Source organism: Cornus florida, unplaced genomic scaffold, assembly GCF_030987335.1.
Source record: "Cornus florida cultivar Cherokee Brave unplaced genomic scaffold, ASM3098733v1 CherokeeBrave_3.0.0_Hap2_Chr03, whole genome shotgun sequence".
Lineage (NCBI taxonomy): Eukaryota > Viridiplantae > Streptophyta > Magnoliopsida > Cornales > Cornaceae > Cornus > Cornus florida.
The window spans coordinates 69457581-69479797 of NW_026775573.1; the positions used below are offsets into that span (position 1 = coordinate 69457581).

At 29.1% G+C, this 22217-nt stretch overlaps 1 protein-coding gene across 1 annotated transcript; it reads right to left on the minus strand.

Moving 5' to 3' along the window:
- Window positions 1-5230: 5230 nt before the first annotated feature.
- LOC132300731 (pentatricopeptide repeat-containing protein At3g12770-like) lies at window positions 5231-7342 on the minus strand. The gene has a single exon (XM_059797940.1). The coding sequence runs from the start codon at window positions 6861-6863 to the stop codon at window positions 5424-5426; it is 1440 nt and encodes a 479-aa protein (XP_059653923.1). The 5' UTR covers window positions 6864-7342; the 3' UTR covers window positions 5231-5423.
- Between the last annotated feature and the right edge of the window lie 14875 nt (window positions 7343-22217).

The following is a 22217-nucleotide window of genomic DNA, read 5'->3' on the forward strand; positions in this document are numbered from 1 at the left end:
ATTAATCAAAGTCCATAGAAACAAGCGAAGTTGTACACAATATAGAAAAATCATCTAATTCAGAAACATTAAAATATACATACATATATATATATATATTAAAGCAATAATAGCAATTTGTCAAAGTTTTACAAGCTAAACAAACTTGTCAAGGACTAAATCTTCTTTCCTTCTAGAGTCCCTTCAACGGAACCAAGCTGTTGACATGGGCATAGTAGTAGTTCCTAAGTTTAAGGTGCCTTTTCCTAATTGGAAATGAAGTAATTTTTTCCGTCTTCATGTTGTAAACGATGTGCGCTCTCCATGGTTTTGAAACACGAAACATCACCAGCTCTCCATTTTTTAACCAGAGAAGAGGTAACAAATATTTATATTCGAAATTACACCAACTTTTACGCTTAAACAAGTGCCTTAGACGGCACAAGTTCATGTTAAAAAGACATGTCCACTCTCCTGCGTTTAAATCTGTCAACGCCCAAACCTCGCAAACAAAATTATCATCTTCGAAAATGAAAGTAAGAGAGTCCTCCCTCACTGCAAAACCACCCACTTTTTTGTTGAAGAATTGCGGATATGGAACCCGGTGCATTATTTCAGTTTCAACATTCATAGCCAGAAGAGAAGAAAGACAACCATTATTCACACGCCTAGTCCAATAAAGATACCCGCTAGCAAACAGTGCAGTTTCGGAGAAATAGAGAAGAGGATCCGGAATGCGTTCAGTATCAACTTCAACTCATTTCAGCACCCACAGTTAATATACAACACTTGTATTTATTCAGGTGATCGTGGAAGACGCGAACAACTTTGTATATTCTGCCGGTAGAATGAGCTGCACGAACTAAAACAAAAAGATCGGGTTTGGGTTCGGGTTCGAATAATGGAGGGAGGGTCAGTGTTTCATTGGTTATCGGATTTGCAACGGAGTATATCTGTTGATCCTCGTCGTCACAGAACAAAACTAAACCATCACAACTTGAGAGAACAGGTTTAGGGAAGAAATGGTTAAAATCTCTTAACCGAACGTCAATGCAAGTGTTGGACTCCACAATATCGACCAGTTCACGATGTTCGTGAAATTGGATGAGGAAGGAGCTAGAGGTAGTTGATCTTTGAAGGTGTGCATCAATGAAAGAAGGGTGGTTGATAATGTCATGCCATTCTTGGCAAACAAATCTCATCACGGAAAACAGAATCTCAACTGGAACGAAAAGCAAGATGTTGAATATGATCCCTCCCGGAAGAAAATGTCGTTTGTTGCTTCTCCTCTTTGCTCTTCTACTCGAAAGGGGGAGAGTCTCAAATTTCTTCAACATATTATGATCGACTCCAGCCATCTGAAATATGAAAAAGGATTATTATTTTTTAATTATTATTATTATGGAAAAATGCAACATTAATCAAATTCCTAATAAGATAAAATTCACAAGACGTACTGTAGAATCAAAAAGGAAAGGAAAAAAAAAAAAAAAAGTCTCAGCCCCTCAATACATATAAAATTGGACTTTTAGTATTTAATTGATTGAGGAATTAGGAGTCTCTTAGTAGTTAATTGAGTGAGGAACTAGGAGTTTATTATTATTAATGGAGTGGGAAATTAATAATCCAAAATAAAAAAGTTTATCATTGAAATTTGTTATTTAGATTAATAATTTAGCATTGATTAACATTATATATATACACATGTTATATGCTATCGGTCACATCCATTTATTTAACATTGTAATTGTAATATTATTTTTAATTTTATTTCTAATAAAGAGAATATAATTTGAAGAAAAAAAAAAAAAAAAGAGAGTTAGAAAGGGAATAGAATTATAAAACAGGAAAGAGTTAGAAAGCAAATAAAAAAAAAAAATTTTTAAAAAAAAAAAAAAAAAGAAGGTAAAAATACATGATAAATAAAAATAAATAAATAATATAATAATGTACTAAAATTAATAATATACTGAAATTAATAATGTACAAATATCTAAGAAGAATATAATTTATACGTATATTTCGCATCACAACATATATTTTAGAATGGAATGAATTTACCCTTTTTTTTGGCAGGTTCTTGTTGTCTTCCAGTCTAGGTTTGTTGCTTTGTAATTCGTCATTGTTGTCTCAACCTATCTATCCATTTATAGGTTCAAAACTCAATTCCTAGTTGTACTGGGATTATTATTACTTTTAGACTCAAATATGTCAACAATAAATTACTTGACACAATTTTAAAATTGAATCCTAAGTAAAAAGGTTTTGAGACAAATCTTAACTGCAAACATGATTAGTTTAGTTAATCTTATTGTGTTTGAGTTAAGGAGTTCAACCAGTTACACACATTGAATTATATATGTCATAAATAAATTTTTATTTAAGTTCCAAAATTACAATATAAACTTGTATCTTATAATTTACTCTTTTGTAAATTAGAGACTATTTATTAATTTAGTTGAATTAAAATTTATATTTTCTAGTGTTTATTGTTTTATTAAGTATTATTAATAATCTAAATAATATAATATTTTATTTTTGTAAATAAGTCATTAAACCAGTTACAAGTGTAACCGGATTAATAAACAAGTCGGATTAACCCGGTTAAGAAACATGACGTATTAGGGAATTATTGACACGATTATTAAACGGATCGTATTTGAATTGAGCTGTTTAATATAATAGTTTTAGGTCAACACGATACGATTATAATCCATAAATACGGATATATTGTCATCTCTAATTTATTCTTATCACTTAACTCTAGCAAATCAATAATCCGTATTAGATTCTAATAGCTGAGTTGAAATCTGATTTGAATGATGGGCTAGTGAAAATATACTCAGATGAGATAAAAGCCTAAAACCCTTGTAAGGGTACAATGTTAATACAATATGGGCTAAACATTTAGAATGGTATTGAAATATAGATGAATAGATTATTCACAAGCTTAACGAGCTTAGTTTAATGTTGCTCAAGTTTATGGATTATTTATTAAATAAGTTCAAAAATTAAGCTTGAGCTCAACTGGGTCTAGGTCTGACTAAGATTTTGTTGTGTCGAATTCGAACTATGCATGAAGAGTTCCATTTGAAGCCCCAACGAGAACGCCTAATGTCTCCCATACTTCTCACTTAATAATATTTTTTTTTGTGATCAAATTTAAATTATACACAAAAATAAAAATAATTCATTTTTATTACTAGCTAATTTTGTCCATGGTTAACAATACAAAATTTTGTGACTAATGACTTCAACAACTAAAATTCTTGAACTTCCGTTGTTTTCAATAATAAAGTTATAATTATATTAATATAAATTTTAATTAAAATCTGTGAAAAGACTAATATTTGCAAAACATGAAAATTATAGCACCACATAAAATATGTGGGCTATGAGATTGATGTTGATCAGATACTTCAAATCATGGGCTTGTTCGAATCCATATATTATCAATTTTTTTAACACAATATATATATATTTTTTTTCCTTTGGGTTTGTTTTCTTCCCACTTTCGATGAGCTTTTTGCACAAAGAAAGACTCTCCGTTTAATCATATATATATATATATATATATATATATATATATATATAAATTATTTAAGAGGACAAGAAGACTGGCCTTACTAATTTGTAGAAATAATTAAATTCAAACATGTAAGAAGAAAGAAATTTATGCACATATAATTTAGAATGCAATGGAATTGACCTTTTTTTTCGCGGGTTCTTGTTGTCTTCCGGTCTTTTCTGCTATATGTGATTCTAGGCTGCTTGTTTTGTAATTTGACATTGTTATCTCAACCTAGGTAATTTTTTTATAGGGTTTAAAACTCAACTTCTGATTGGACTGGAATTATATTTACTTTTATACCCAAATATGTCAACAACAAATTACTTAATACAATTTTAAAATAGAATCCTTCCATTTGTAGGGTTCAGAACTCAATTCCTGATTGGACTGGGATTATATTTGCTTTTAGACCCAAATATGTCAACAACAAATTACTTAATACACTTTTAAAATACAAAGGTTTTGAGACAAATCTTAACCTATGCCGGCTAATTGTAAACATGATTAAGATTTCCCACCAACTAATCAGTAATATCCTTCTAAAAAAAAGGATAAATTACATTCACATCTTTTAAAATAACCATTGAACAACGACGACAAGATTCACCAAAAATAAAGCTGAATAGTGACAAAAAAAATATTAAAAAAAAAAAAAAAAAAAAGGGGCTGTAATTTTAAACTCTCTTTGTCAAACCACTAATCACAATCCGATTGACAAAACCCAAAGTATCATTTTTTTTCCTAGGAAATTAAGCTTATGTTTTGTAAGAAGTGCCAAATTTTCAACAGACTGTCAGTGATACACTTCAATCAGATATTGGAGAAATCAAGCATCATTACATCAATGTGTAAGAAAAAACAATGTCTTTACGAACAACAGTCCTAGTTGTCAAAAAACAAAAAAAAATGGTCACAGTTGTATTTTGTAAGCATAAACAATTTATAAAGCAAGAACTAGTATTAGGGGAAAAAAGAGGAACACGATAGATCTGAAAAATGACAATGAACAAAGATTTACAGGGGCAAAGCCAAATTAAACGCTAGATCTGAAAAGCTCCAATAAACTTGAAGCCACCAAACAATGGCACAAACTATATATAATGACACAAACTATACGTTAATCAAACCAACAGTACTCGTTTCATCGTGATGGGAAGTCAAATCACATTCAGCCTGATCTTTTCTACAGAAAAACAAATGGAGTTTCCTGGAAGAACTTGGTTCATGTCCTTGGATTGTGAACCCCTTATTAGCTATATGCTTTACAACAGAAGCTTTCCAAAGACTGATGTTCGGTATCTGAGACCATCCTACTTCCATCATTTACCTATATCTTGACAGAAACTATAGTGTTTTACCGGAGTACAATATATGCAGCGGTGAAGTACAAAACCTGTCCACTTAAAACCCCAATGGTGAACTACCACCGCGACATCTATTATAGAATAGAGATTATTTTCTTCTCTTATGTTTTAGAGCAACTGTGACAAGCAAGAGAATGCGCAAATTGCAAGAGTTGCAGTCTCATTCAGTTCTAGTTTCACGGTCCATGTACTTAGAATAATCTTGGCTTAGTCCTGAAAGTGCCACACATAAACTTAATTGTTAAAGGAAATGGGAACCAAGATTGATCATTAGATACCATAGTTTCAGCTATACAATAAGCAATAAATTCTCATAAGTCAGTAAATAAGCGCCTGCAAATTCATTAAGAATAGGGTGAAATGTATAAACAAGTTATGCCTACATCCATTGTCTTTCTTTAAACCAAAAGGAAAAACAAAAGCTATTCTTCTTAGGAGACAATTCCCTATAATTCAAGTTTTGAACTCCATCCAGCTGCACCATTGTCTTAAATTTGAATATCTTTAGGTCAACTTGTGAACTCTATCCAGCTGCATCCAGTGTCTTTCTTTAAACCTCTTTCTTTCATCAACTCCCTCAACTGCCCTATCTCATTCCACATGCCAAACCTAGCATACATATTTGATAACAAGACGTAAATCCCAACATTCTTAGGATCCAACTCAAGTGCCCTTCGTGCAGCTAATTTACCCAAATCAATATTTCCACAATCATTACAAGCACTAAGTAGAGCACCCCACATTGTGACACTGCAACTTCCATTCTTTATATTGGGCATCTCATTCACCAGCTTCCATGCCTTGTCCAACTCACCAGCCCTACAAAGCAAATCGACCAAACAACCGTAATGCTCAGGGCCAGGTTCCAAATTGAAGTCCCGAGCCATGGATTCGAAATACTTAATCCCAAGATTTATTTGGCCAGCGTGACCACAAGCTGAGATGACTGTCACAAATGCCACCCCATCAGGCCTTATACCTTCCATCAACATCTCTCTGTAAAATCCGATCACTTCTTTGCACTGCCCATTTCTTCCATATACACCGAGCATTGATGTCCATAAAACAACATCCCTCTTTCTCCCTCTTCCCCATCCAAATCCTGCCATACTAAAGACTTGTCGCGCCTTCTCTACTAACCCACACTTGCCATACATTTCAATCAATGAACTCTGCAGAAACACATCAGCTCCCAAATCAGAAACCGTACGAATCACATTTGCATGTACCTGCTTACCAAATTCTATTGCAGATAGCCCTGCACATGCACGTAACACTGCTGACAATGTAAAATTATCATATTTCAAGTTCAAAACCCGCATTTTCCGTACTACTTCAATTCCCTCATCCCACATCTTTGCTTCAGCAAAACCTGCTAAGAGTGCATTTGCACACACAGTATTCTTAACAGGAATTTCATCGAACATCTCTGATGCATCATTGATAAGTATCGATTTCGCATATAAATCAATCAAAGCACTGCCAACAAACACACTTGCCAACCAACCTGATTTCTCCACATAGGCATGTAATTGTTTACCAAATCTAACACTTCTAGAACCAGATGAAGCTGTTAAAGAGCTACACAAAGCGTAGGTGTCTATAGGAACACCATTGATGTGCATGAAAGAGAAGGTATGGAGAGCGAGAAATGGATACCCATTTCGATAAAAATCAGATATAATCGAATTGAATGGTAATGGGTTGTTGGGGTTGATGCAGTGGGAGAAGTTTTTGAGAATTTGAAGGTTGTTTCTGTGAAGGCATGTTGTGTATGTGCATATGAGTTTCGTGTGGAGGTTAAGAGAGATGAAGAGTAATCCAGTCCTTAGAAGATGAGCATGAAGTTTCTTAATGGCTCTAAGATCCTTAGTCTGAGACCAATGATTCAGGAAATAAGTAATATGATTGAAGCTTGGTGTAATAGAAAGGTTGAACTGGTTGGACATCAATGTTGTAACCCAATAATGGGGTGTTTGATAGTTTGGTTATTTATAAGTAATTTTTTTTTGTTTTTTTTTCGAAAATTAAAGCATTGATTAAAAGATATATACAATTGGGCCATAAGGCAAAGTAGAATGTAAACAGTCAAGTCCAAAGCTGACAACAAGGCTAAAACAATAGCCCAACCCAGGAAACAAATCCAACAAACCAACCCCTAAAGCGAAGGTAGTAACTACCAGTAACGGCATGGAGCCATTAATGGATGCCAGATTCTAGTCCGGTAGCTTCAGTCGGCGGCCCTGCCACCCACGAATCAGTCTGGAGGACGAGGAGGAGGTCTTCAAGCCGATGGAGAGATTTTCCAGTCCATGAGAATAGATCCAGAAGAAGGGCAATCTTGAAGACAACGCAGCTTCAGAATGGCGACAATGGAGGAGCATAATTTATTGTAGAAGTGATAATTTGGTCATTTTATAAACCGTCCGTTTTGACAGATAAGAAGGGTACATTTCCATTTAAGTTCCTCGTCTTTAGTAGTAAATTGTCTGGTTGGGTCAATAACAAGTTAACACGGAAGCTAAAAAATTGAATAAAGTATCTAATTTATTTAAGGACCAATTTGTAAATGACAGAGCCTAAAGTCTTGAACTATGATGATTTCATCCATGAACATATGCTTAAAAGAGGGGAAATAAAAAAACTCAATATTCAAGAACCTTGAAATCTAAAAAATTCAATGAAAACCAACGATATATCTATACTATTATTAAATATGCAAACTGTTTCAGTATTTCAATATTTCAGTATTTATTTATTAATTGATATAAATTCTATAATACTCAAAATTACCTAATAAAATTAAAATTATTTCAAATTAATAAAATATAAAAAGAGTTTAATTCAAATTACAAAGTCCCACATTGGTTTTAAATAAAAAGGATTACATGAAAGTCTCTTATAAAACTATAGAACTAAAGAAATAATAATCACACATTTTCGGCCTTTTGGCTAAGATCAAGTGTAGTACTAAATTTTTTTGGGTCGGCCTTTTGGCTAACCCTTCTTGGTCTTTTGGCTAAGATCAAGTGTAGTACTACTTTTCTCGGCCTTTGTGTAAAGAGTTTCAGTATTTATTTATTAATTGATATAAATTCTATAAAACTCAAAATTACCTATTAAAATTCAAATTCACAATAAAAAAAAAACTCTTATTAATTATTATATTCCACGATATAAATTCTATAAAACTCAAAATTACCTAATAAAATTAAAATTCAATCTATAATCAATTGTGCTTGACCAAATGGTTCATAAATTAACCTATTTATCTATTTATTGTTATGAATTTTTTAATAAAAAAATCTAATTAGACAGCAATTATTAATATAAAAATATTTATTAATTGATATATAAAACAAAATAATTTTCTAAAACCCTACCATAAATTAGCTTTTATTATGAGTTTCTTTGTAAAATTAAATCTAATTAGACAAGGATATATTTAAAGAAAATAAAATAATTTCTATAAAACTCTATTACAAATTACCTATTTTATTTTCAATAAAACTATATCACACTAGACAAAGATATATTTAAAGAGTTTCTATAAAACTCTACACAAATTACCTATTTATTTATTTATTATTAGTTTTTTAATAAAATAAAACTAATTAGACAAGTATTGTTAATATAAAAAATTATTTATTAATTGATATAATAACATAAAAAGGGTTTAATTCACAATAAAGAGCTCTCATTAATTATTATATCACATGATATAAATTCTATAAAACTCAAAATTACCTAATAAAATTAAAATTCAATCTATAATCAATTGTGTTTAACCAAATGGTCCAAAAATTTATCTATTTATTATTATGAAATTTTTAAAAAAAGAAAATCTAATTAGACAAGAATTATTAATATAAAAATATTTATTAATTGATATATAAAACAAATAATTTTTCTTAAACTCTACCATAAATTAGCTTTTATTATGAGTTTCTTAGTAAAATTAAATCTAATCAGACAAGGATATATTTAAAGAAAATAAAATAATTTCTATAAAACTCTATCACAAATTACCTATTTTATTTTCAATAAACTATATCACACTAGACAAAGATATATTTAAAGAGTTTTTATAAAACTCTAACACAAATTATCTATTTATCTATTTATTATGAGTTTTTTAATAAAAGGAAATCTAATTAGACAAATATTGTTAATATAACAAATTATTTATTAATTAATATAAAAAGAGGTATTAAAAGAGTTTCTATAAAACTCTAAAATAAATTACCTATTTATCTATTTATGATGAGTTTTTTTAATAAAATAAATCTAATTAAACAAGAATTATTAAAATCAAAAATATTTATTAATTGAAAATTACCTAATAAAATCATGCAAAGTGTTTCAGTATTTATTTATTTATATAAAAAATATTTATTAATTGATATAAAAATAATTTTTGTAAAAATAGTTTCTATAAAACTCAAAAAATTGCCTAATAAAATCAATCACATGCTATATAAAACTCTAATTTTTAGTTCAATAAAAAAAGAATAGTTATTTTTTATAAATAATTATCACAATATAACCAGCCCGGCTCGGTAATGATTATGTAATTATCAGAAAAGGACATATGTCATCATCATATCAATTCAAGAAGCCTATAAATAGAGGCATGGAGAAAGGAGGAAGGGGTACAGAAATTGAGAATTCTAAAAATCCAGAATTCCAGAGTAAAATACAGAAACTCTGCCAAAGAGTTTCAGTATTTATTTATTTATATAAAAAAATATTTATTAATTTATATAATACTTTTATTAGATGTGCAAAGAGTTTCAGTATTTAAGTACAAATTACCTATTTATTCATTTATTATGAGTTTTTTAATAAAAGTAAATCTAATTAGACAACAATTATTAAAATCAAAACTATTTATTAATTGAAAATTACCTAATAAAATCATGCAAAGTGTTTCTATATTTCAGTATTTATTTATTTATATAAAAAATATTTATTAATTAATATAAAAATAGTTTCTATAATATTCTAAAAATTACCTAATAAAATCAATAACATTCTATATAAAACTCTAATTTTTAGTTCAATATAAAAAGAATAGTTATTTTTCATGGATAATTATCACAATATAACCGACCCGGCCCAGTTATGATTATGTAATTATCAGAAAAAGACACATGTCGTCATCTTATTAATCCAAAAAGCCTATAAATAAAGGGAATGAGAAAGGAGTATAGAGTAAAATACGGAAACTCTGCCAAAGAATTTCACTATTTCAGTATTTATTTATTTATATAAAAAAATATTTATTAATTGATATAAAAAGAGTTTTTATCTATACTATTATTAGATGTGCAAAGAGTTTCAGTATTTAAGTATTTATTTATTTATAAAAAAAAAATATTTAAAACACTAAAATCTACATGATAAAATTTAAATTAACCTATTTATCTATTTTTTATTATGAATTTTTTAATAAAAGAAAATCTAATTAGACAATAATTATTAAAATAAAAAAATATTTATTAATTGATATATAAAACAAAATATTTTTTCTAAAACTCTACCATAACTTAGCTTTTATTATGAGTTTCTTAATAAAATTAAATCTAATTGGACAAGATATATTTAAAGAAAATAAAATAATTTCTATAAAACTTTATCACAAATTACCTATTTTATTTTCAATAAAACTCTATCACACTAGGCAAAGATATATTTAAAGAGTTTCCATAAAACTCTAACACAAATTACCTATTTATCTATTTATTATGAGTTTTTTAATAAAAGAAAATCTAATTAGACAAGTATTATTAATATTAAAAATTATTTATTAATTGATATAAAAAGAGGTTTTAAAAGAGTTTCTATAAAACTCTAACACAAATTACCTATTTATCTATTTATTATGAGTTTTTTTAATAAAAGTAAATCCAATTAGATAAGAATTATTAAAATAAAAAATATTTATTAATTGCAAAATTACCTAATAATATCAATCACATTTTATATAAAACTCTTATTTTTAGTTCAATATAAAAAGAATAGTTATTTTTTTATGGATAATTATCACAATATAATCGACTCGCCTCTTATGATTATGTCATTATCAGAAAAGGACACATGTCATAATCCTATTAATCTAAGAAGTCTATAAATAGAGACATGGAGGAAGGAGTACAAAAATTGAGAATTCTAAAAATCTATAATTACAGAGTAAAATTCATAATCTCTACCAAAGAGTTTCACTATTTATTAAAAAGAGTTTTTATCTATACTATTATTAGATGTGCAAAGAGTTTCAGTATTTATTTATTTATATATAAAAAAATATAAACACTAAAATCTACATAATAAAGAGTTTCTATAAAACTCTAATACAAATTATCTATTTATCTATTTATTGTGAGTTTTTAACAAAAGAAATCATAATTAGACAAGTATTAGTAATACAAAAAATTATTTATTAATTAATATAAAAAGAGATTCAAAAGAGTTTCTATAAAAAAAAAAAAAACTCTAACACAAATTACCAATTTATCTATTTATTATGAATTTTTTTAATAAAAGTAAATCCAACTAGATAAGAATTATTAAAATAAAAATATTTATTAATTGATATAAAAAGAATTTTAAAAGTGTTTATATTAAACTCTAACACAAATTACCTATTTATTTATTTATTATAAGTTTTTTAATAAAAGAAATTCTAATTAGGCAATAATTATTAATATAAATTTTTTTTTAATTGATATAAAAAATAAAATAATTTTTCTAAAACTCTAACACAAACTACTTTTTATTATGAGTTTTTTTTTTTTTTTTTAATAAAAGCTAATCTAATTTGACAAGAATTATTAAAATTTAAAAATATTTATTAACTGATATAAAAAGAGTTTTTAAAATAGTTTCTATTAAACTCTAACACAAATTACTTATTTATTTATTTATTATAAGTTTTTTAATAAAAGAAAATCTAATTAGACTAGAAAAACTCTACCACAAATTACCTATTTTATTTTCAATAAAATTATACTACATTAGACAAAGATATATTTTAAGATTTTATATAAAAACTGTAATACAAATTACCTATTTATCTATTTATTTTGAGTTTTTTAATAAAAGGAAATCTAATTAGACAAGTATTGTTAATATAAAAAATTATTTATTAATTGATATAAAAAGAGGTTTTAAAAGAGTTTCTATAAAATTCTAACACATATTATCTATTTATTTATTTATTGAAATCTAATTAGACAAGAATTATTAATATAAAAAAATATTTATTAATTGATATAAAAAGGGTTTTTAAAAGAGTTTCTATAAAATTCTAACACATATTACCTATTTATTATGAGTTTTTTTAATAAAAGAAAATATAATTAAACAATAATATATTTAAATAAAATAAAATAATTTTAATAAAATCTACCACAAATTGGCTATTTTATTTTCTATAGAACTCTATCACATTATCTACAAAACTTTCAACACGTGCATCGCACGTTCCTTTTCCTAATATATATATATAGAGACGGCTTCGACCCATTTGGCTTTGAATCATATTTGAATGTACCTGCTTACCAAAAATTTGTTATAACTAGTTTGATTTTTCTTTTTCTTTTTTTTTTTTGGGTTCTGGGAATAACTTGTAAGCAATTTCATTATAAATAGAATTCATGGCTTTAAGGGCATGTTTGGTGTGGTGGAATGAATTGGAATAGAATGAGAATGGAGGTGGGTGGGAACGGAATGAGAAGAGAATGTAATGGGAATGATGATTTTTATTCTACCGTTTGATTGCAAACATATAATGCTCATTCTCATTCCTATGTTTGGTAAGAAAGTTAGAATGGAATGAATTTATATTCTATTATTAGTAAAAAAAAAAAAAAAAAAAAAAAAAAAAAAAAAAAAAAAAAAAATAACTAAAAAAATTAACATCTGCAAAAATAAAAGGGAAAAGAGATAATAGAGGGAGAAAATAGATGAGATAGAGAGAGAAAATAAACAAGAAAAAATAAATAGATGGGTAAGAAGAGGCGATGGAGAGAAGTAGGTGATCGAACAATAGAGAGGCGTCGTCGCCGGAGAATCTGTATCTGGCGCTGTATCCGGTGGTGGTGTTTCTATGTATCCGGCGATGGTGTTTCTAATTGAGACCACCAATCATATAACAGCAATTCACAGATGAAGGTCCAATGTATCAAGACGAACACAACGGTGTAAAGAATAGCCCCATACGACGCTACACGTGCTAACACTCGCCATCTGAAGTTTTGCGCGTAGATTTCACTCGCCTGACGAATTTTCTAATCATTTTCTCCGGCGACGTTCTCCGACGACTTTCAGCAAACTGGTCCAGAACATTTATAATCGCCGCCGTTTCAGTCCACTTCGTCGCTAGATCAAATCCTATTATTGCTCGTCGGGGCCGACTTTGCTTCTTTCTTCCTTGTTCGTCGCCGGTGTGTTTACATGATTGATGTGAGTGTGTTTATAGGATTAATGTAAGTTTGTAATTTGTTGGGGACTCAGCTTTAATTTTTATTTTTTTTAGTCCGTATTTTTTTTTAAGTGGGAATGAAATAGTCATTCGTTTTGTTTGAAGGTGGAATGATTTTGATGGAATGGTCATTCTCCAAGAATAGTGGGGAATGGTGATTCCAATTTTAAAATTGCGCACCAAACATGAGAATGGAAAAAAAATCATTCAATTTCACTTTATTTTATTCCATTCCATCACACCAAACTAGTCCTAAGTTCATAAACCTTGATAAGAAACATACTTGATATTTTTAGAAGTTTGTTTGAAAACATTTTCTCTAAAAAGGTTCTTCAACCCTCTACTTTTACTGCGAAAACTGAATGATGGATTTCAGACCCTTTTACTGCATATTTATAATGGGTCAAGACCGTTCCTTATCAGTTGAGAAAGAGAGAGGCATTGGTTCCATCAACAGACGCATCTCTCATGAAACAATTATTAATACACTAAAACAAAGCATCACAGCTCTTATATATATATATATATATATATATATATATATATATATAGATAAGTGATTATTCATTCAAATATATGGATAACTAAATATTGTTAGACTATTAATTTTTTGCTTACATTCTCCTACTTAGTTTAACGAAAATTAATTCTAATCACTTCAAGATATCATTAAGTGTACTCCAGAAGTTAATCCATATATTTATAAGAAACACCTATTCCATTTAATTTGGAGTACCTTCGAGTCTACTAATATGGGATCAAGGGTGTCATTATATCATTAATGATATAAGACACCAATGGTCACTGATACTAACAAACTCAACTCAAAGTCACATATATATTTCATGTGTATCTATTCAATACAATATTCATTCCATACACCGGTCCCATAGTGTCTCAATAAGGACACACCGTGTCTCAAAACTAGACACTTAAATCACAAATTTTTCATACACACATGTACTAATATGGAAAATCTAGTAAATGAGGATAATAACTCTGATCACAAAATAAAATTGTTTTTACCTGAGCCAAATACAACCCACTACTAATTAAGTAAATTAATGTTGTCAAAGAGAAATATGCATGCTTACTATACAACATTAGCGGCAAACCCTTAGTCATGGGATCAACAATCGTTTTTTGTGTATCATGTGCTCAATCAGACACTAACTGGTTCTAAATCCTCTATTTCATAACAAAGTATTAACGGCCATATTTTAGACCAACTTGAACCCTTGTTGTTTCTTTAATACAAGACTGTAGAGGAATTATTGACCTGAAGTCCAAAACTGATACTTTATAATATATGAAATATGGCCTTATAACATGCAAATAAAATCCGCTTCCATCAATTATAATAAAAGTAAAAAAATACTTGAAATGGATTTTGTAATGTCTTGACAACCAGTGAAGTAAGTTTTTCCAACATCCAAACCCATCGGTCTTACTTTAAAGCATACGGCCATTAGTCCTTTGCAGATACCGTACAAATTTCTTTGCCGCTTATTATAGATCCAAACTAGGACCACTATGATATCTGCCTAGCATTATGATAGCAAATGCTATATTATAGTTAACCATATGCAAAATCTGAGCATACATTAGGTTCCCAAAGGTGTAGAAAATGCATTTTACTTAATACTGGTATAGATATTTTCTTGGTAATTGGATTACCAAATTTCTCAACTTTTACAATGGGTGCAATTCTACCTCTATAGTGTTATATGTCAAATACTTTCAGAACTTTGAGAATAACTAAAGCCACACATTTGCAATTTAATTGATAGAAAGGTCAACTAAACTTTTCAGAGTTAATTAAATAATGCATCAAAGCAATTAATTCTGAATGGGATCAACATAATATATAACAATCTTTCCTTTGGGTCAAAATTATCATATATTAGTTTCCCACTAGTGAAATAATTTTTCACCATTGAGGCTAACCAATCATAGAAAACACAGTAACAACTTATACTCCTTTGGGCGTAATAAACCATCAATTATGTATTCCACATTAATTACCTCAATCCGCTTAGTTAGACAAAATCAATGCCCACCTTTGGGCTTGATCATTGCTTACTTCTTCTAAACGCCAACATAATCCTTTAACTTTAGCAAAATAATAAATTTACCACTATTTACAAATATTATTAAAATTTTCAAGAGTGTGCCACTTTGGTGACTAAACACCTAATCAAATTCAATGACACTTGTGCTTAGAATTGCAGATGATTTAATTTTTCCAGATGAATTAAAATAACATATATATATATCATGTAGCAATTTATAACAAGAGGCACAAACATAATTATGTATATGTAATGTCAATAACATGTATAATTTGATACTCTTATTATGAGACTATAAATTAATCATTGATCATGCTATGTATATCATCAAATATATAACAATTTTCTAACTAGTGATGATAACTAATATTAATTAAGCCAGAAAATTAAATCTCAAGCTTTTCAAAATTTATACATGCTATATAATAAATAATTTTTACAATGTAGAAAATAATAATTATTCAAGAACTATATAATATGTTTAAAATTTATATATATAGTCCTAAAATAATTACATAAATTCACAACACGAAATCTTGGTGTCAAGCGAATGCCAAAAATTAAATATATCAAGTCATCAACTAACAATTCAACTCATTTGGACAACAGAGTAAAACCATATTACTCTGTTGTCCAAATGAGTTGAATTGATATCATGTATTACTGAGAAACTCTTCAAATTCCACTTACTACTAAAGCTTCTGGCATTTGTTAATGGCTCGCCCAAGAGTTTCTTAAAAATGGAGGTTTAGGAACCTCTATCACTGTATAATGCTGACATTGAATGGTTCCAGGCTAATAATTTAAATTAATAAATAATATGGACCTCATTTCTTATTCATTGGACATGTAATATGTAATTTGCAAAAACACTTACAAAATCGTAGGGAGTCATTCAATGCAATTTTTATACAGTAAACTCAACTTTTCAAAATTTATTATGTTCATGCCATATCAATCTTAATTGATTGCCAAGAGAATATCTTTCTTCATTAAATATATATAACCGATAAGAATGAATATTACATACGTGTGTACATATCTATGCGCATGAAACAATCAGTTATTGCATATATATATCTTCAATTACTCTTGTCTATGTTACAGTTTAACTAGTCATTCCATCACCAATGGAATTTGTTACACTGATATATAAATAACAGTACTATGGAAGGAAACTTATTACAAACTCATCGAATGTTAATGAAGCCTAATAACATCTTTAAGTAATTTTTTATTTTATTTTTTTTAATCTCTCTGGATCTCATGCATTGAACTGTACGTCAAAGTATCATAATCAGACTACTATATATATGAAAATAAGGCCCTCACTAGGAGAGAGTCTCTCTATCAAAAAGTCCATATATATGTATCACAGACAACTATAAAAGTGGCCTCCTTCATTACAATATATATATTTTACTATATACAGATATAATATATATTACACGTGAAATTGTATTAACTGATACTTCTCTAATCCATTTGGATATATGTAATTTGCAGAAAATATAAGAGTAATAACCATATCTTTTTCTTCAGGTGCAACTTGTGAACTTTCTACTAGAAGTTCATTGGCTTACATTTCTTCTACTTCGACAGGGTTTTGGACAGACTTTCCTTGCCTTCTTCCACCAGCCATAGAACAATCTATCTAGATGTCCCGCCAGGCGTGCCAATATGTTTGGCTCACAAAAAATCTTGCCTCCATTTCTGGGCGTGTGGTAGGGGTGTTGCGGGCGTGCCAGAAACTGTTGTCCTTCCAAAGATGAGCTCTAAACAATATTCCAATAGAAAGTTATTGGGATCAGGCAATTGAGAGGAAGCTTGGAATAACCACTTCCAAGGATTCTTTTTGCCTTAAAAAAGGACTTCGGGATTGTTTTATAGCTAATGGAAAGAAAAACGAAATTGAAAGTGCAGGACTTGCAATTAAAAGTGCTATGAACTACTTGCTGAAAAGTAGAAAAAGAAAGTGTTGAACTTGTATTAGACATAATTAAAATACATTACTAGAATGTAAAGATACATGAAATGAAATTGATAGACAAAGATGCTGTATTGTTGTGTGTGTTGGACAGGATTTGCATGGTAGGCCTAGGTGCTCTATTTATAGAGCTCTTCTATGCAGTTGAAGGTGGCAGTTCTAGCACTTCCACTTGGCTTGTCCTCGGGCTGCCTAGTGTTTCATGTTCTTGGCAGCTTTCTTGTAATGTTAACATGTGTAAAATCATATTCTCCCATGATCTACAACTTATAAATAGTGGTTTTGACAGTTGAATGCATGTTATAAGCATTTTCCCATGTTCTGGAATTGCTCAGATGGAAAGGCAGCGCTTCCAACAACAGTTAAAAACTTTCACTTGGAAGGTTCGAATCGTGCCACGTGTCCCATATCTTCCTTTGTCTTCTTACAGTGTTAACACGTGTAAGAACATGATTCCCCTTAATTTGCAGCTCCAAAAGAGTGGATTTAGTGGTGCAAAGGATGTTACAACTTTTACCCACGTTTTTTAAACCGCCAGTGGAAAGAATCTCGACCTTCCATAATTTCAGCAACTTCCCATAATGGGAGTTACATGATTTAGGTAGTTTTTGACCACTTGCTGATTTGTAGGGAGTTAATTCTTGCTTCATGTATTTGAATTTCACTCTATACATGTTGTCCACCTATTTTTGGTAACTTCCCGGCAGTTGGAGATTGCAGTTTCCTTAACAATTGGAAACTTCCACTTGGCACGTCTACGTAGTGTCAGGTGTCCCATGGCAGTTCTTCTTTGTGTGTACGAATCCTTTTCCTTTTAAAATTCTGAATTGTATGAATTGCTTCAGAAATTCCAGTTGTCAGAGCTCAAGTAGAATCCAAAAAGCTCGAGTATAATCCAAAAAGCTCGAACAGAAGTTTCTCTACTCGAGCACTCCAGCCAAGATGATCGAGCACCCTGAAGAAAAATTCCAAAAATATTTGAAGTGTTGATGAAAAAGATGCTTCGGAAACTAATTGAGGAAATTTGGCAAAGTATGGAATTCCTGCTCGAGCCTTCCCCAAAAAACTCAAACACAACTAGAAAAGCTCGAGCACAAGATTCTTTGCCCGAGCCTTTTCCCTTCAGTCAGACTTTTTAATTATGGGATTAATTCTAATTAAGTTCCATTAAGTCCTAAACGAGCCCAATAACCCCAGATGACCTAAAACCCATCCAACAATTGATAGAAGTCAGTTGTTTCTATAAAAGGATGTACAAGGCCACAGAAAAGAAGTTCTTCTCTCTTGCAAATAATTCTAGATCTAGTGGCGGCTTTTAGGGTTTTTAGGAGATTCTCTGAAGAACTGAAGACGAAGATCCACAGAAAAGAAGTGCAGTCCATGATGATGAAGTCCACAACAACAAAGAAGATATCTTCCATCGTCATGAGTAGCTAAATCCTCTTTTAGGGTATTGATGTAACCCGAATCCGATTACTATGGTTTGATTGTTCTATACTTTGGGATTTTCATTAGTTATGTATAATTGATTGCATGATTTTGAACAATTGACTTAGATCTTCTAAGCAATTGGGATTTTAATTAAATTAATTGGTTTTTGATAAATTAATACCTTGTCTTTGATTTAATTTTTCTAAAACCAAAATCAACCTATTCTTATTGTATGAGATTGGCGGCTAAGGGCTTCTCGGACAATAAGAATAGAGATCATGTAATGGTGCGTAAACTTTTTTGTGAATGAATTCTTTCATAATCTATGCTTAGGGAAGATGGATTATACTGTAAAATTAGTTAGAAGTAGGTAAGTAGATAATTTGTGCTAACCGAATATAGGTTATTATTAACTGAAATTCATGATTCATCTTTCTTTAAATTGAATTAAATGAATGTTATTGAGTTTAATTCCGAGTTATACATAATATTGAAATCCTAAGGTTGAGACAATTTATCATAATATGAGGTTCGTGGTGAAGTCAATCCCTAAAATCTTCTCTTTCTGATCTTAATCCTTTTACTTAGTTTAATTTTTGTTCATGCTATTAAATTGCAACCAAACCAACAAATCTTTCTCCTAAATTAAAATATTAATTAATTAATAACTTGATAAACCACCATAGTCCCTAAGATTCGACACCCTCTAAGTAGCGCTATCATGCAAATGATGCATTATATTACAAGTGGTAAAATAAATAGACACATCATATTGCAAGTGGTTTAATTGAAAAGAAAACTGAGCTTTTTTTAATCTTATCAGATAGCTCGTAAGAATGAAGAAAATTATGTTCAATTACTCTCTTCAGTACGATTAGGTTGGGATGTACAATATAAAATATGCAATAAACTTATTATTTACTGCTGGGGATGTTTTGTAGATTATTGTTTGCAGAAAGCCTATACGTTGGAAAATTAAGCAAGGTTTTGGTTTAATATATAATTTTATGTATAAAAAAAACAATAAACAAACTGCGTACTACTTGGGGTGTAAACTACATTATAATTTGAATCAGTGTTTCTCCAACTACTTTTAATTAGTCTCTTCAGTAGGATTATGTAGGGTTGTCGTCTATAACATACAGAAGAAGGAAATTACATTCACTTAGGATGTTATGTAGATTATAATTTTCATAACCCTATAGGCTGGTACCAAATGGTTAATGTAATACCCCTAATTTTAAAAGGATAGTCTCGGTATTTATTTATTTGTTTAATTGTATTTTTTAATTATTTAATTAATTATTTGACTAATTGCTTATGTGTTTAATTGAATTAGGTATTACTTGATTATTTGATTATGTGTCTATGTATTATTTGTATTTGTCTATGTAATTAATTGTTTAATTAGATTATGTGCTTAAATGATGTATTTGATTAATTGTAATTAATTGTAAATTAAATGATTAAATATTTTATTTTATTTTATTTTATGGTTGTGGTTAGTGGTAATGGGCTAACTAATTGGGTCCCATGAACTACTTGGATAGGAGGTTGGATGGGTATGGATAATTACCAATGGATAGTTGTATATGTATATATATAGATATATATGTATATACATATATATAAAAAGGAAAGTAATTTATTAATATTATAGTAACTTTAGTATTAATAAATAATCTGATGTATATATTTTATATATTTATATAATAAGGATATACATATATTTTATACGTAACATGTTTTAAGTTACCTTTTTTAATATTATGGTAACTTTAGTATAAATAAATAATATGATGTATATATTTTATTTATTTAATGAAGATACAGATAGATTATATACGTAACATGTTTTAAGTTACATTTTAATATTATGGTAACTTTAGTATAAATAAATAATCTGATGTATATATTTTATTTATTTAATGAGGATATAGATAGATTATATACGTAACATGTTTTAAGTTACCTTTTAATATTATGGTAACTTTAGTATTAATAAATAATTTGATGTATATATTTTATTTAATTAGTAAGGATATACATAGATTATATACGTAACATATTTTAAGTTACCTTTTTAATATTTTTATTTTTTATTTTTCTTTATTAAGTTGACTTGGATTAGGAAAAGGAATAGGGTTATTATTTAGCCTATAAATACACAACTATAGGTTGAAAAATGAGTGAAAATATATCACGTAATATATTCCATAGAGAAAGAGTTAGAGAGAGAAGGAGAAAGAGGAAGGAAGGAGGAGAAAACCTTGTAGAGAGAAGATCAAGGAAGAAGAAGTTTAACTTTCGATTCGAAAGTTTAAGGCAAGTTCTTCTCTATCTCTTTCCCTTTGATTCGTGTTTCTGTACATGCCTAGGAAATTTCAGGATTTATTAAACACATAAAATTAAATAATTATGCATGTTTAATTGGGTTAGAACATAGGTTTTATAAAATTGGTTCATATCTGTTCTTGTGTTATAAGTTGATAAAATGCATGATTTTGATTTGATTTCTTATGTGAATTTTTACATGTTTAAATTACGTATTTTTCATATCTGTGGAATGATGGAACGTAGAAACATGCCTAGGATTCCTAAACATTAAATAGGAACTAGGTTTGGGTTTTAATAAATTTAAATAGACTCAATCATAATGATGCTTGCTATTTGAATGTTTTAAACAAACGAATGGATTTAATCTTTTAAAATATTTTAGCAATTGAGATTAAATGTGGAGGATGAATTGGATGTAGAGAATTCTTATTTAACGGTATAATAAAATATCATCATGTATAAGATTCAGTTTCTGTAGGACATATGATATAGGAAGTTTAAAGAAATAATAAGTCATTCCTATTATGTGATAACTTGATATCATATTTATCATAGTTATTTATGGAATGTTTGATGTATTTCCTTAATTGTTACATCAATTGTTGGATTGTGTGGTTTAATGCACCGGTATGGGACGGTGGCATTCTAGGGATGGATTAACTTATCAGTTAAGTCCTACCTATTTTATATAAGGGAATGGATTAACTAAAATGTTAAGTCCTACTTATATTTAAGTCAGGTCAGCTGAACAAGTTGAATGACTTATGGAGGATTAATTTATTATATAAGGGAATGAATTAACTAAGATGTTAAGTCCTACTTATATTCAAGTCAGGTCAGCTGAACAAGTTGAATGACTTATGGAGTATCAATTTATACTGGATAGGATGGTTACTAGATTATATATATATAAGTATGGTGCCATGATATGAGCTTGAGTCTTAGGATCAATGGTTAGGGCGCGTATATCGCCAGGGATGTGTAGCCAGAT